Source organism: Asterias amurensis, chromosome 1, assembly GCF_032118995.1.
Source record: "Asterias amurensis chromosome 1, ASM3211899v1".
NCBI classification, from domain to species: domain Eukaryota; kingdom Metazoa; phylum Echinodermata; class Asteroidea; order Forcipulatida; family Asteriidae; genus Asterias; species Asterias amurensis.
The window spans coordinates 22,985,699-23,000,450 of NC_092648.1; the positions used below are offsets into that span (position 1 = coordinate 22,985,699).

The following is a 14,752-nucleotide window of genomic DNA, read 5'->3' on the forward strand; positions in this document are numbered from 1 at the left end:
CGGCTCTCTCTCAAGTGATGTAGTTTTCGAGAAAGAAGTGATTTTCAACGAATTTAATTTCGATACCTCAGATTTAGAATTTGAGGTCTCAAAATCAAGCATCTGAAAGCACACAACTTCATCTGAAAGCACACAACTTCAGGTGACCATGGTGCGACAACGGAGTTTTTTCTTTCATTAATATCTCGCAACTTTGACAATTACCAATAGTGTCCAGTGTCTTTAAATGCTGGTTGAGATAACATATGCAGTTGAAGATCTTAAAACCTGACCAGATTGTTTGAGTGAGATAAGCTCAATGGAGAACTCGTTTCCAAGTCTGAATACTCTGGAAGGGAAATACTTGTTACTCACCCATTCTAGGTACTCTGTGATCATGAGCTGAGGTTCAGCATCTCTGCACATTCCCAGTAACTTGACTACGTTGTCATGATTCAGCTTACTCAGCATGTCCATCTCCCGACGGAAGTCCATCTGTTGGGCCTCATTCTTGTTCTGCAAAGCTTTGACCATCACCGTGGTGGCCTCTACACCCTCAGTGATGCCAGCTGCCCTGGCTAGGAATACTTCCCCATACGAGCCGTTACCTACAAGGAGGGAGGGTGGGCAGAACAAAATGCACATTAGCCTGACATATCTTTTCTAAGGACAAAACTTGTCATGACTTTGAACTTTATAAGGGTGTCATGGCTGAGCTGTTAAGAGCATCAAATTCAAGTTATGGTGAATAAGAGTGTGGGTTAGAATCCCGATCATGGCACTTGTGTCCTTGTGTAAGATGCTTTACCATAATTGCTTCTCTTCACCCAGGGGTATAAACCGGCACATGTGAGGGTAGAAGTTGATAATGTGAATGAAAAGGCCTTTTGGAGCGCTACGATTGCCCAGGTTGTATATTCCCCATGGAGCTGAAAAAGACTTAAAGGATTCTATTGGCCCAACGACCAGGGTACTTATGTAAAGCACATTGAGACGGTTATTGTGAAATGACTATATAAGAACTAGTTATTATTATACAAGGATTCTGCTAAATCTTGGCAATCTTTATGAGAACATTTTAAAGCAATTCTTACGTCAAATGTGACACATTTCCAGATACCTCATCAACCCTAAACAGACACACATCCCTCAGTACAAGAATTCTTAAGTACTCCTTGAAACTCCGCTTCAAAAATTTATCAAACCACATCCCAAAGTGGCTAGTCCAGCCTTCACGACTCACCAATGACGACAAGCGTCTGTAGGTCGTGGCGTGGAAACTGCAGTTTATCGTAACTCCCCCTCCTGCCCGCTCCTTTCAGTAGCGGGTTCATGGCCATGTCGCCGTTGCTCATTCGTCCAACCTTCTCTTCATCGTGATATTCTCCGTTGGGGATCGGATGAGGGACGGTACCGTTCAGCTTAGCAGCCTCTTCCCCTCCGGCTGCACCAGCTTCTAACGCAGCAGCTTCTGCCTTGAAGAGTCGTCGCTGCTTCAGACGACGGTGACGACACCACCACATCAGACCGACGACCAGAATGATGTAAGCCAATGCACAGCCGACGGCTATGGCTATGGTACGGTTCATCAACTGCGGAGTGAAAGGAGCTAGGTTGGGTGGAGTTCCTCCTGTGGAGCATAAGAACAATGAGTAATGTTTCAGATCAAAGTAAATTACAGGGTTTGCCCGTAACTTTTTCAGTGACTGGCCAAAAGGATCGGTTAGCTTGTCATTTCACTGGTCCAACCGCTTTTCCCTAGTCCATGCCTTACATTACAGATGCCTTTCAACACTGAAATTTAATATCTATTAACACTGAACTAGCCAGCAGGACCACTTGAACAGAATTTTGATTGGTCCGCAGGTAATTTTGAACTGGCATTTGGCCAGTGGGTGCACAAAATAGAATGTGTGCATAAAAGTGTGTGTAATGTGTAGATGCAATCCTTAAATGATATCATATTGCCGGATGGTACAGTTATACAAAACCACAGTAGATGATGTTGAAAGGTCAGACAGTAAGAAGGTTGACTGTGTACTGTGTATATGCAGTTACCACATTATACCAAATAGCAGGCTGGAATAGTTTATCAATTCCACAAAACCACAGTGAATAATATTCAATGGTCGAACATTAGGACCATTGACTGTACTGTGTCACAACATGAAAATATGGATAGTATTGAATATAACAACAGGGTTAACACAAATTGCTACTCACTCCTAACTTCCAATGTAAACTCTGCACTATTAAGTCCAGCATTACTCCCAGCAATGCATTGATAGTTGCCAGCATCGGATGCTTTAATCTCATCGATGTACAGTGAACCGTTCTCCAGGGGTGTCTTGTGGGGTTTGTTGACCGTTGCCGGGGAGATGCCTAACCATGTGATTGTTGGAACGGGATCCCCGCTTGCCTTGCAGTCTATGGTTAGAGGATAACCCTCGTACCCTGTCACATTAACGGGGACTATGACGAATTTAGGTCTCACTGCAGAATGGAAAAAGATGGAACGTTTTAAGTCAGCAGTTCGGATGGGGTCAATGACATACGTTTTAAACATATGGTATAATCCAATACCCACTTGACCACAGGCCAGTCCGAAAAGTAATTTTAGTACTCGAGTTTTACACCGCACCATAGTGACTTTAACCAACATCTTAGGCTCAAAAGAATGAAGTTCAGATGTTGAGTTTTCGAGTCTCACAAACATCTTTTAATCCTGCTGAGTATCACCCATAACACCGAAGATATCAGTCTTCTCTGAGTGTCTTGTTAAGATCATAAAACTGTGTTCTCTGTTTGACTCTAGTCTCCTTTCAATTTAATTCTGCTCTTGTAAATAAAATCTGGGTCCAGTAAAGTTTCTGCGCTACAAGTCCTACAGTCTTGTGGATTTTACCTTGAAGTTCAACCCTGAACCAAATTTTATAGAAATAAAAGTGTTGGATCTTACCAAAGACATTGATGTTGACCGTGATATTGATCATCTCGCCGCCAGCCGTAGCGACACACATGTACTTGCCGGCGTCGGTCTTCATGGCCGGGTAAAAGGTCAACTTGCCGTCCGTCTCATTGATATGAGAATCCCATGGGGCTGTTCTATCTCCACCGAGCTTGATCCATCGGACTATCGGAGGGACTGATGCTGTGGCTCGACAGATGAGTTTGGAGTTTTCACCGAGCTCTAGAGGTTTGCTGCTGGGCGCTGGAGAAAACTTTAAGACGGCTGTTTGGGTGTTTGAGGAGACCAGAGGGAATAGTGTTATTCTGGGTATTTTGTAAACTGTACATTTCGACTTTTAGCCGCTGTATTGCAGTGTTTTAATAAATAAACCATTAATAATAACAATAATAATAGAAGTTTGTACAAATACCAAGCATAAATCAAGCATTTCTGTAATTTCTCTAATTTCTGTAATATTGTTTTAAATATTTTTGTAAATTTGTTTTCCCCCTGGTTATGTTACTATATTTACAAGTGTATCTTTAGCGAAGGGCTTTTGAACACACTTGTGGTAAAACTGTTATTACAACTGAAACTGTTTATCGTTATTATTCAGGCATATTGGCCCATGGACAAAAGTTGGAAAATTGTATAAATAATAAGGGCTAACCGAAATGGTGTAGGCTTTAATAGAGTTTTGAGGCCTCATTAAAGGAACACGTTGCCTTGGAACGGACGAGTTGGTCTATAAAAAGCATTTGTAACCGTTTGTTATAAAATGCATGGTTAAAAATATGTTTTTAAAGTAGAATACAATGATCCACGCAAATTTGCCTCGAAATTGCGTGGTTTTCCTTCTACTTAGCGAACTAACACGGTCGGCCATTTATGGGAGTCAAAAATTTGACTCCCATAAATGGCCAACCGTGTTAGTCAACGAGGTAAAAGAAAAACCACGCAATTTCAAATGATACTTGTGTGGATCATTAAATTCTACTTTTAAAATATCTCTCTAACCATATGCATTTTATAACAAACGGTTACAAACGCTTTTCAAAGACCAACTCGACCGATCTAAGGCAACGTGTTCCTTTAATAACATTATTATTATGATGATGACTTACCCATGACAGACAATGTGGCCTCAGCTACAACACTACCAGCCACTGTTTCTGCCCTACATACATAAACACCTCCATCTGTTGTCATAAGTCTCCTCATGTGAAGTGTACCGTTACTCAAGACCATGAATCGTCCATCCTGAAATACAATGAGATCAAACAATCCGTTTTGGCCATGATATGAATCCTTAGTCACTGTGAATGAAGATATATGTGATATAATTTACCTGTAGAAGTTCCAGCTTCATTACTCGTCAAGTTTTTGAGACAGAAAACAAGTGAAAATCACAGAGCAATGTTTTCAGGACAGTCGCTTAAATATGTTTTACATGCTAAAATAGTGTTTGTCTCCTGAGATGAAAATTATTTTTGTGACATTGTTTTACTCATTTCTCAAAAACAACAGCACCTCAGCAAGTAAAATTTTAAGGGAAGCTTTCTACCATCATTATCTTCATACAGTGTTAGTTTGATGTAAATCAAAGAATAGTATTCATAAAAGAAAATATATAAAAAGTAAAACAACCTCCCCTTTCAGCAACCAACCATTAAAACAAAAAAGACAACTTTTTCTCACCTGTATTTCCCTTCCGTCTTCTCGAAGCCATGTAATACGAGGTTGAGGGTTAGCGTCAGCCTGGCAGTGGAGCCATGCCTCGGAGGCTTCTCTTGCCAACACATCCTTGGGCTTCTTGGTAAATTCTGGCATTGCTGTAACGATAAGATAATCAGGGGCTAGGTATCATATTTGGAATCATGGTGGCTTAAGAGGTTTCATTCCCTGCCTTTCACCTCTGTGGAACCCGGTTCAAATCCCACCTCCGATCAGAGCCTTGCATGTGTATTGGCTTTTCAGTCCCTACCTAATTGCATGTTTTTTTTTCTTTTTTGGGGTTTTCCTTCCATATCTTAAACTGAGTTTTTTTTCTTGTTTCCCATTCATCCTGTTGTTGGAGCGGTTGGATGTGTAACAAATCAGTAATTAAACAAAGAAATGCAGTTGTGGAGTGTACAACTGAGCAGTCTAGCACACCAGGCACAGGTTTCTGTGGTTCACTCTAGAGGTATTGGGTTTGAATCCCACTCATGCCAGACTACCCAGATTCGACCCCCCACCAAAAAAAAAAAAAAAATATATCAAAAATCTCCCAAAACAAAGAACAAAGTCATAACATAATCAACAAGTGTTTCTTTCACTTTTTCAACAAGATTTTTGCAAAATGTTGGAAGATTTTGACAATAAGAGCAGCCAAGTTACAGCATAATGATTGGAGGCTCTTTCACAGGTGAATGAAGAAAAACTATACACTGAAAAAAGGTGCAGGAGTTTCTTGATCTGATAAGACTTAACTCTCCGCTGAAAGGTAAAAGTCAGATCCAAGATTTCTAATCTCCTTGGAAGACATTCCACAACATAACTCAAAAACAAGGCCCAGAGGCAACTAAAGGTGATGAAGAATACAGAAGAAAACGAGTAAACAGGAAGGAATTAACTGACAAGAAATATAAATCAGAATGGGATCAGATTGGCTCTGTGTTTTTAACCCCGGTTTGAATCCTACCTCAGATCAGAGACTTGCATTTGGATTTTCAGTCGCTACCTAATTGCATGTTTTTTAAATTTTCCTTCCACATCTGAAACTGAACATTTCTTATTGTTTCCTAATCACCACCCTGCTATTGACGCTTGCGTTGTTGAATGTGTACAGAAACAAACTAATAAAAATATAAGCCCGCTTCAGCTGTAGCATTGCTCCTTTTGGGGTTTTTATGTACTCCAAATTTCAACAAATTGGTAAGCCACAGCTACGAAGCTGCCCTGTGGCATCTACTGTCACCTTCAAGCACCAACTTAAAACTCACTTCTTAGCTTATGATCTGTTTTTTTTTTCTGATGTATTTTCTTCTTTTCTTTTTTTGGTTTAATTCTCCTGTTGATTATGTGGCACTGTGTTCTTTGTAGACACTCTGAATTATTATGACTGACAGAGAAAATACCTTGTCCTCCATGTAGAAGTATAGTCTAATACACACCAGGCATTGTATAATTATTCTATCAATGTTTTGATCCTGCAGGGAATGTAACCAGCCAAAGTGGCTAACTTTAGAATAGCGTGTGTAACTTGATGCACAGACTCATCTCCTGTACATGTATAAATTCCCCATGGCAACTCCCTATCAATTGATTGCTCATGGACCGAGGAAGGCCGGGCCACGCGCAACGATTTCCATCATCCATTGGAGTCGGAAACGAAAAACAAAAACAAAACTAGAGCTTCGCACAGAATTTCAAAAGGGGGAGTAGAATTATGAGAGAGGAAGTCGGATGATGAGTGAATTGATGAAGGACAAAGCAACGATCGGACTACTTCAATGATATCTCCACTCCCTATTTCCAAGCCTATGCACGTTCAAGGACAGTGAGCACAAATGCTGTTAATTTGGAATTCAATCTTTGTTTCTGAAGTACAATCAAATTTGAAATATACCTTTGCAAATTGTATCCTCTAGCCTTTCAACTACATTGTGCAGATTTTTTATTAATGAACCACGATACTGTAATAATAGATGAGGGAAATAGAAGAGTTGTGTTGGACTACTCCCAAAAGAGGGCAGTGATTAGGAAGATTTTGTCGCAGAATTCAAAAAGTAGTTTCACTCAAAGAGAAAATTTTCGTGAAAATTTGTTCAGTCACTATTTGGACTGCTATTACATTTACCTTTTATTATACAAAACCTCAATCCTCAAAGATGTTTAGTTTTACTCAAATTTTATAAAAAAAACCAACACTTTTTATAAAATTTGAGTTAACAAATTTTGTTTTAAAGGTTTTTTTTTTTTTCATGAAGTGGCTCTTTGCCTTAGGACAAGCCGGCATATGGGTATGAGTGCTAAAAGTGTGTGTACTGGCGAACATCTGACACCTTTAGTTTTTACATTAATTCCTGTTATATAAATCCATCTAAGAACAATATTAAAATGCAATTTTTTTTCCAAACCAAGTTTACATCTATGGGGTCGATCACGCCAATTCATGAAACCTGCAGGGATTTATTGAATTACTCACTTGCTACGATGACACCAAGTGGAGATGTCACCTCACCGGCCATGTTGGAAGCTTGACATGTGAAGTTACCATTGTCTGATGCCTGTACTCGCTTGAACACCAAGTATGTACCCCCTTCTGTGTGTACCCGGTCTGCAACATCAGAGCTTACAAGAGCACCAGACTGGTCCAGCCAGCTGATCTGAGGTTTGGGTATACCCCCTTTGACACCGTAGGGGTAGGTGCAGTTGATCGAGAGTCGCTCGCCATCGGGGATGGTTCTTGAACCGAGAATCGGCAGATCTTCAACCTCTGAGTAGTTGGAGATAAAATGGCAGGAGTTTTAAATCATTGATACAACATCAAAATAAGTGGTGGCTAGCTTTATATAAAACCTTGGTTGAAGTTGTTTCTATTCATTGCATCTGATGAAGTAGTTGTTGCTACGAAAGCTCATGCAGATATTTATATACTACTAGAACCAGTCATTAAAGTGCTACATTTTATGTTCCTCTTTGTTATAATATCATAAGATACATAAAATAGAGGAAAAACAAAAGGTTTGTTTTTACACAAAGTATCGCAAAAAAACTTGTAACATCAAAACCAACATCATAAATGTTTGGTTGCAAGATAAAAAACCTCTTGACATGCCTCTAGTCATTGCCTTAGTGCACCTTAAAATGTTCAAGTAGAAGTTTCCCCTAAAGAGGTGCCATGTGTTGGGAAAACCTGATTGTGTGGGTTTTCCCTCATTTGGGGTTTTCCTCCCACAACTAAAAACTAAACAATTCTTTTCGCTTCCTAATCACCATTCTATTATTGGCGCTTGTGCTGTTGGATGTGTTTAGAAATATATAAAAATAGTTTGGGTTTTAAACAAAGATAAATCGACTGGAGCGGGAATTGAACCAACGACCTCTGGAACAACAAAACGGCACTCTACCAACTGAGCTATCCGGGCGTTCTCCCTATTAGTCAATATCTTCGTTTTGGGGTGCCAGTCAGAAGCTGTATATACATGTAAACATTAGCTGCCTTGTAGCCAAAATTACAAAACTACCTACTTGCAACCATGAGTTCAGCCTCGACTGTTGCTTCTCCCAGTTCGCTTACACCCATACAGATATATGTTCCTTCATCCGCTGCAATCACATCATTGATCACAAGAGTTCCATCTGGTAGGATCTGAGTGCTGCAATAAGAACACAGGAATACATAAGGGATTTCATATCTGGTGCACTGACGATGTGGAAGTAAAATAAATAAAAATTCCACCACCCTTCCATCACATCAATGTAACCAAACTGAGAATAAAACTAGTTATGTGAGGTTTACGGTAGCACCGGGTGTAAATCTCTGTTGAGTAGTGGTGGTTCTAAAAAGAACTGGTGGTTGACATCTCAACGTTTCGATAAGCAGCACGCTTTGTTGTTACATGTAGATGCTGCTTAAAGGCACTGGACACTATTGGTAATTACTCAAAATAATTGTTAGCATAAAAAATTACTTGGTAACAAGCAATGGAGAGCTGTTGATAGTATTTATAAAACATTGTGGGAAACGGCTCCTCTAAGGAAACGTATTTTTCGAGAAAGAAGTAATTTTGAAGGAATTTGATTTCGAGACCTCAGAATTAGATTTTGAGGTCCTGAAATCAAGCATCTGAAAGTACACAACTTTATGTGACAAGGTTGTTTTTTCTTTCATTATTATCTCGCAACTTTGACGACCAATTGAACTCAAATTTTCACAGGTTTGTTATTTTATGCATATGTTGAGATACACCAGTGAGAAGACTGGTCTTTGACAATTACCATAAGTGTCTAGTGTCTTTATGTATTAACTGGGAAATGAGCTTGGCTCAATTAGGCGCAAACAATAAAACTATTCTCTTACCTGGTTCCATTAGATAGATGTACAGGGTTGTTGACCTCTCCTGACCCTTTAAAGTACCATTCTATGACAGGATCTGGGGTACCAGTGAAAGCGCACTGAAAACTTGCAGTGCCTCCAATGGTGATGATGTCTCCCACAGGGGCAACTTGATTGATAGGAAAGTCTGCGTCTGTGTTGGAAAGGATAAGGGGAATGTTACAAGGGAATGTGATAAGGTCAAATGGGGTACAGCTTTGGAAATTGGCAAATTTCATAAGAGATAATCATCGGTATTGTCTGCATTAGCTTTGTTTATCTTTATCATTTTCTTTCCTACCATGCCATCGACCAAGAAAGAAGAGAAAATAAATATCACAAAAACATAAAACAAACAAAAGTTCCTACAAATAAGCAAACAAATATGTGTAATATAAAATGATAAGTACTACACATGACAAGGGTATAGTACCATCACATTCTAAAATGTCCTACAGTTTGGTGTTTCTCAAAACCTGTAGCATTTTAAATGTACTGGATACTTCAGCCATCAACACTTACTTACATTTTATTAAGTTCAGCGAATACAAACAAGAATTTGGTCGTTACAAATAGTTCTGATCGGGTAAACATCCTGAGCTACAAGACCTGCTGGTTAACCCAGATTATCCAGAAATGTGGCTTCTGAAACGTTTTAGCCATTCCTAGTTTTTAAATACGTGTGCAACCAACGCCGCCACTTTTAAGAATTATACTCCGCGATTAAAACGCTTGAATGCTCAAGGCATTTTCTATGTTTTCTCTGGACCGACACAGCCACAACTCAAGTCACAAGTGTTCTTCTCTTTCCTTCATGGACCATGTCCCTTTATTTTTCTCTCTCCGAGTAATCTAGACCAGCATGGCGGTGAAACATCAAAGAAAGAGACAAGCTCCACTGCACTGCAGAGTGATTTCATGCATGTTTAAACTGACATACGTGTGTACAGTCACCGCGTGACATTTTCGATGCCTGTCAGATTGGGACCTGGAACTTGGGAACGAATCCCATTATTAAGAACAATAATTTTAATTCATTCTCCATCACAATGGTCAAGGCCGGAAAAGCCCCCACTGAAGAATGGATCCAGTCACTTTGCATTTGGGCAAATGAACTATATCTGGACCAACTTTCAGCAGGTCACTGTCTACCATAGAATTCTGTATACAGATGGTCATCATTATCTGCTCTGTGCGGGGTTACAAGTACAAAGTGTGTGTCAACTACACATTCTTCTTTCAAAGTTCATGCGCAACGTATTGTAATAATAATACTGAGCTCTTATAAAGTGCTTTATCACATCCGATGGTCATATCAAAGCGCTCAGTATTTTTTCCTGCAAGGCCTGTGGAACTACATTTTAAAGTTGCCTTTTAAGCACCATGTAATGGTTTAGAGGGTGCTGTGGCACAATATGCTGGATTTATACAAGGACTAACTGGCCCTGGCCAGCAACATGTGATTTATTGAGTCTAGAAAAAAAAGGAAAACAAAAAATTGCTGCAAACTGGGGGTGTCTAAAATAGCTCAAAACACAATATTTGGTATTAGTTGAGTGTCCAGCTTCACTACTAGGAGTCACAAAGACCCCCTAGTACCCCTCTCATGGAGGAGGTAGAAAACGCCTTGATGAATACTGTATGTTCCAGCTCACAGACCGCCACATTACAAATTATTTATAACCACTCCATCTTACCCAAGATATTCAATGTTACATTCCCACCGGAGCTAGACACCAGCCCAGCTCTGTTCTCTCCCTGACACGAATACACGCCGCTGTCTTTCATCCTGGCGCTCTGTATCCTCAGCCGGTTCCTATTCAATTCAAAGTCCTCATCAGCAACAAGCTTCTCCTTGTCGTGATACCAGACGATTTCAGGAGGAGGGTTGCCGTCTAGCTTGCAGTTGAGGGTGACCCTCATGCCTTCCTCGATGAGGTCCAATGAGGCGGGGACTTTTAGGGTGACCTTTGCCGAGGGTTGTATCCCTGTAGGAGAGAAGAAAAATGGTTGAAGTGAAATTTAATAAGTTGTGGAAGCTTTGTGTGGTGTTCCAAATATGGGATAAAAAACACCCTGAACAGTTTTAAAACGGTGTTGGATGTAAAGCGGCCGTATGATCATATACATGTTACCCATCTTGGATGGTCAACAAGGACTGGGCTGAAGCTGTTGAAGACCCGTATGGCCAATGAGTGCTCAGCCCTCTAGTGTCACAGATTTACCACAACGTAATCTGGTGTACCATTTATAACCTATTGCAAACTAAAACGAGGCCTGTGAACAGGAATTGGAAGATTACCAAACATGCAAAGCAACCTTCGCATTATTGATATTTTTTGATACAAGTTCCCTACTTTTATTGGAACCCAATAAGAGAAATAATAATTTTACATTTGTTTATGTTTTTATGTTTGAATTATTTTTATTTCTAAGACTGAAGTCAAATGGGAGTCGGCGGGGCAAACTTCTGCCATTGTCCTGGTAGTACAAGTACACAGTACACCCATATTAGAGATTTTCACTGCACTCTAGCCCGGTTCATACTTCCTGCGAATGCTTCGTGCGAAGGGAAATTGAGCGCGTACCAATTGTTGCGTCACAAAAATTTGCTTCGCATTTGCATTCGCAGGAAGTATGAACCGGGCTTAAGACAAAGTCCAAATTAGGCAGTGACTACATGTAGATAGCTGAAAAGGCTCATTCTTCAAACATTATCGCTGCAGCCACCGCAGCAATGGACAAAGCTTTCATTTACCACCCCAAACAACATACCAAAAAACCCATTAACGTAACGTACAAACATAAAAGTACATGTGCAACCGTATTTTATGATGATATCTAAAACATCATTCTATGAATGAATCATAGCACATAAATACCCCTCATAAATCTCGGCCCAGTCTGGATTGAGAAACCACAAGAATCTTAAGCATTGGGGTTCAGGGAATCAGAGAGATAGAGATGAAGCCAACAGCTGTCAAGATAAACCACAAACTACACAACAATAAATTCATATCTACTACAGCGAATGAAATTCAGTAACCTATGTTCAAATTGTCACCATTTTCATGAAGCAATGCATGGGTTAAAAAAAAAAAAAAAATTGCATTTTGGTTTGGACAAATATTTGATGAATTTATTACTATTATTATTATTATTCAATAAGTTTCAGGACATAAAGTACTAGATTTTGTAATTACATGACAAACAACTGTCTTTTTGTGTTTCCATGCAGTGACGTGTACACCCAAAAATACCACTTAAACCGTTTTCAAACAGCAACTTGAAAAGTAGAAAAATTTCAAGCGCATTTTCTCCAAAACACAGATTTTTGGATTGGATGTGGGGGCACTAACATGTCAGTTTGTTCAACGAGAGATCTCAACGGAGGATGGAAAACATTACAGATTTGGTTAAACTACAGGTATTTAATTTATAAATAAAAGGCAATCATACCTGGGAATACAGGTAATTGCTCAGAGAAGCCTTCCCTAACTCTTCCCCACTAAGGACCTTGTATATCAAATGGATTTCCAACCCTGCATGGGTTTTCCCACTTCCCACATCTAAAAGGCAGTGGACACTATTGGTAATTACTCACAATAATTTTCAGCATAAAACCTCACTTGATAATGAGTAATGGGGAGAGGTTGATAGTATAAAACATTGTGAGAAACGGCTCCCTCTGAAGTAACGTAGTTTTCGAGAAAGAAGTAATTTTCCACAAATTTGATTTTGAGACCTCAAGTTTAGAATTTGAGGTCTCGAAATCAAGCATCTGAAAGCACACAACTTCGTGTGACAAGGGTGTTTTTTTCTTTCATAGTTATCTCACAACTCTGACGACCAATTAAGCTCAAATTTTCACAGGCTTGTTATTTTTTATGCATATGTTGAGATACACAAAGTTTGAAGACAGGTCTTTGACAATTACCAATAGTGTCCAGTGTCTTTAAAGCTAAAACTTCTTCATCTCCACACAAGTATCTCCGCAGGCCTACGGGTCACAGCGCTTTGAGAGTCACATCGTTTTATTAACAGAAAGAAATAACAACAATAAATTTGTTTACTACATAGATGATCCTGCATCTTAATAATCAGCGTATTAACTCATAAATGTTCATTAATTTAAATAGCAGCTGAGTTATATTAAAGCTTTCCTTCTTGAATCTCATTCTCATCTGCAAAGGAAAATTACTTCTGAGTTGGCTTTAAACGATCTCAAAACCAGAAGGCTGATCAGCGGTCTTTAAGCCCCACCAAGAACCCACCCTGTCCGAAATGTCTACATAACACTCTAAACACTTAATCATTTCCTGGATGGCTTCGATAATATCAACTGATAACTCTAACATCTGTTTATATGACAAGGGGAAAACTTTTCCCTGCGAAAGCAATTCCGAGGGTTTACAATTATGATCAATTTACGGCAGACATGAAACACGGTAAATCAGTCCGCTCACGGCAGCCGTAAATCCTTGATGACTATTTGGAATATGTCACCACTAATCCCCTGGGGAGGATTTATATAATTTTCGGTTATGAATTTTGTCCACAAACAGATGGAAACAAGTTTTTAATGGAGGAGTTTAAATGTTTTTTATTTGTGTAGTGTACCATGAATCATTTAATGTTTATACGAACATGTACTTATCTGAACTTTGGGACAGCTGATGGATGTTAATTTTAAAAATGTATGTTACACTGATGCATTACTGAGCTGCCGGCATTTGCATCTTGCAATCAGGGAGATTTTGTACAGCAATCACTGGGAGATATTGAGAACTAGTATTCAACATAATAGGAAACAATCTGTCAAAAATCAGGGGGATTTCGGGGGACACAATCGGGGAGAAATTTAGAATAGGAATTCACCATAAACTGGGGAAATAGTTTTCATAATCAGAAAGGTTTAAAAAAAAAAAAAAATTCATCAGACCATAGTAGATCACTTCCTGTTCAGCGCTTAGAAACCTCGTATTAAGCGCTATATAAATGCATGTTGTTATTATTATTTATGGAAAGATTGGTTCGTTTATAGGGAACATTCTCCAGATTCACAGAGAGTTGACAGCTCTGTGAGAGGGATGGTGGCGGATATTGGTTCCCAACCAAAATATTGAATAATAAGATAATTAGTTCAATGTCCTGTTCACACTAATTCAATTGTCAAATTCTAAAAACACCACATCACAGTTATCAACATCCAGAGCACACAGTAGAGCAATGTACAACACCCTTCAGTTTCAATTAAGAAAAGCTCAAAGACAACTCAAGCGTACAACGATGCGCAGGGATTTCTTAAAGCGTTCAGTCGGCACTCACAGTTTTATCCTTGTTTTAGACCGTAAAGAATGACTCAACTAGCCTCCTCTACCTGTCCTTATACTCTCCCCACCTGAATGAAAACACAACAAGCCTCTGGACCCAGAAACCTTTGACTGGATTCTCCCAACGGGGCTCGTTCGTTTTAATTAAAAAAAAGAATCCCCCCCCTCCATCGAATCACACAGTACATTCTTCTCATGGTGTAAAATTAGCCTACATGATATCTTCCGGCAAAGAACTGAATACAGCGGTATAAGAACGGATAAACAAAACATAAATCATAAAAATGGGTAAATCAGAGTGCGCGTGATGAAACTTGTATAACACTGGCTTGAAATGTCTACTGGATAAATGAAAAAAAAAATGTTTTCATCTTGGGCTGCTGCATACTGGGAAGGCCAGGTACAGTC

At 39.4% G+C, this 14,752-nt stretch overlaps 1 protein-coding gene across 1 annotated transcript in view; it reads right to left on the reverse strand.

Moving 5' to 3' along the window:
- The window catches only part of LOC139954327 (inactive tyrosine-protein kinase 7-like), a 58,524-nt gene that overhangs the window by 4,005 nt on the left and 39,767 nt on the right, over positions 1-14,752 (reverse strand). The window contains exons 3-12 of the mRNA XM_071954084.1: positions 10,709-10,999; positions 8,997-9,165; positions 8,165-8,292; positions 7,119-7,409; positions 4,628-4,761; positions 4,054-4,189; positions 2,939-3,211; positions 2,203-2,472; positions 1,223-1,609; positions 355-587 (exon numbers count right to left, since the gene is read on the reverse strand). Coding sequence (XP_071810185.1) covers positions 355-587; positions 1,223-1,609; positions 2,203-2,472; positions 2,939-3,211; positions 4,054-4,189; positions 4,628-4,761; positions 7,119-7,409; positions 8,165-8,292; positions 8,997-9,165; positions 10,709-10,999 — 2,312 coding nt within the window. The remainder of the gene's footprint in view (positions 1-354; positions 588-1,222; positions 1,610-2,202; positions 2,473-2,938; positions 3,212-4,053; positions 4,190-4,627; positions 4,762-7,118; positions 7,410-8,164; positions 8,293-8,996; positions 9,166-10,708; positions 11,000-14,752) is intronic.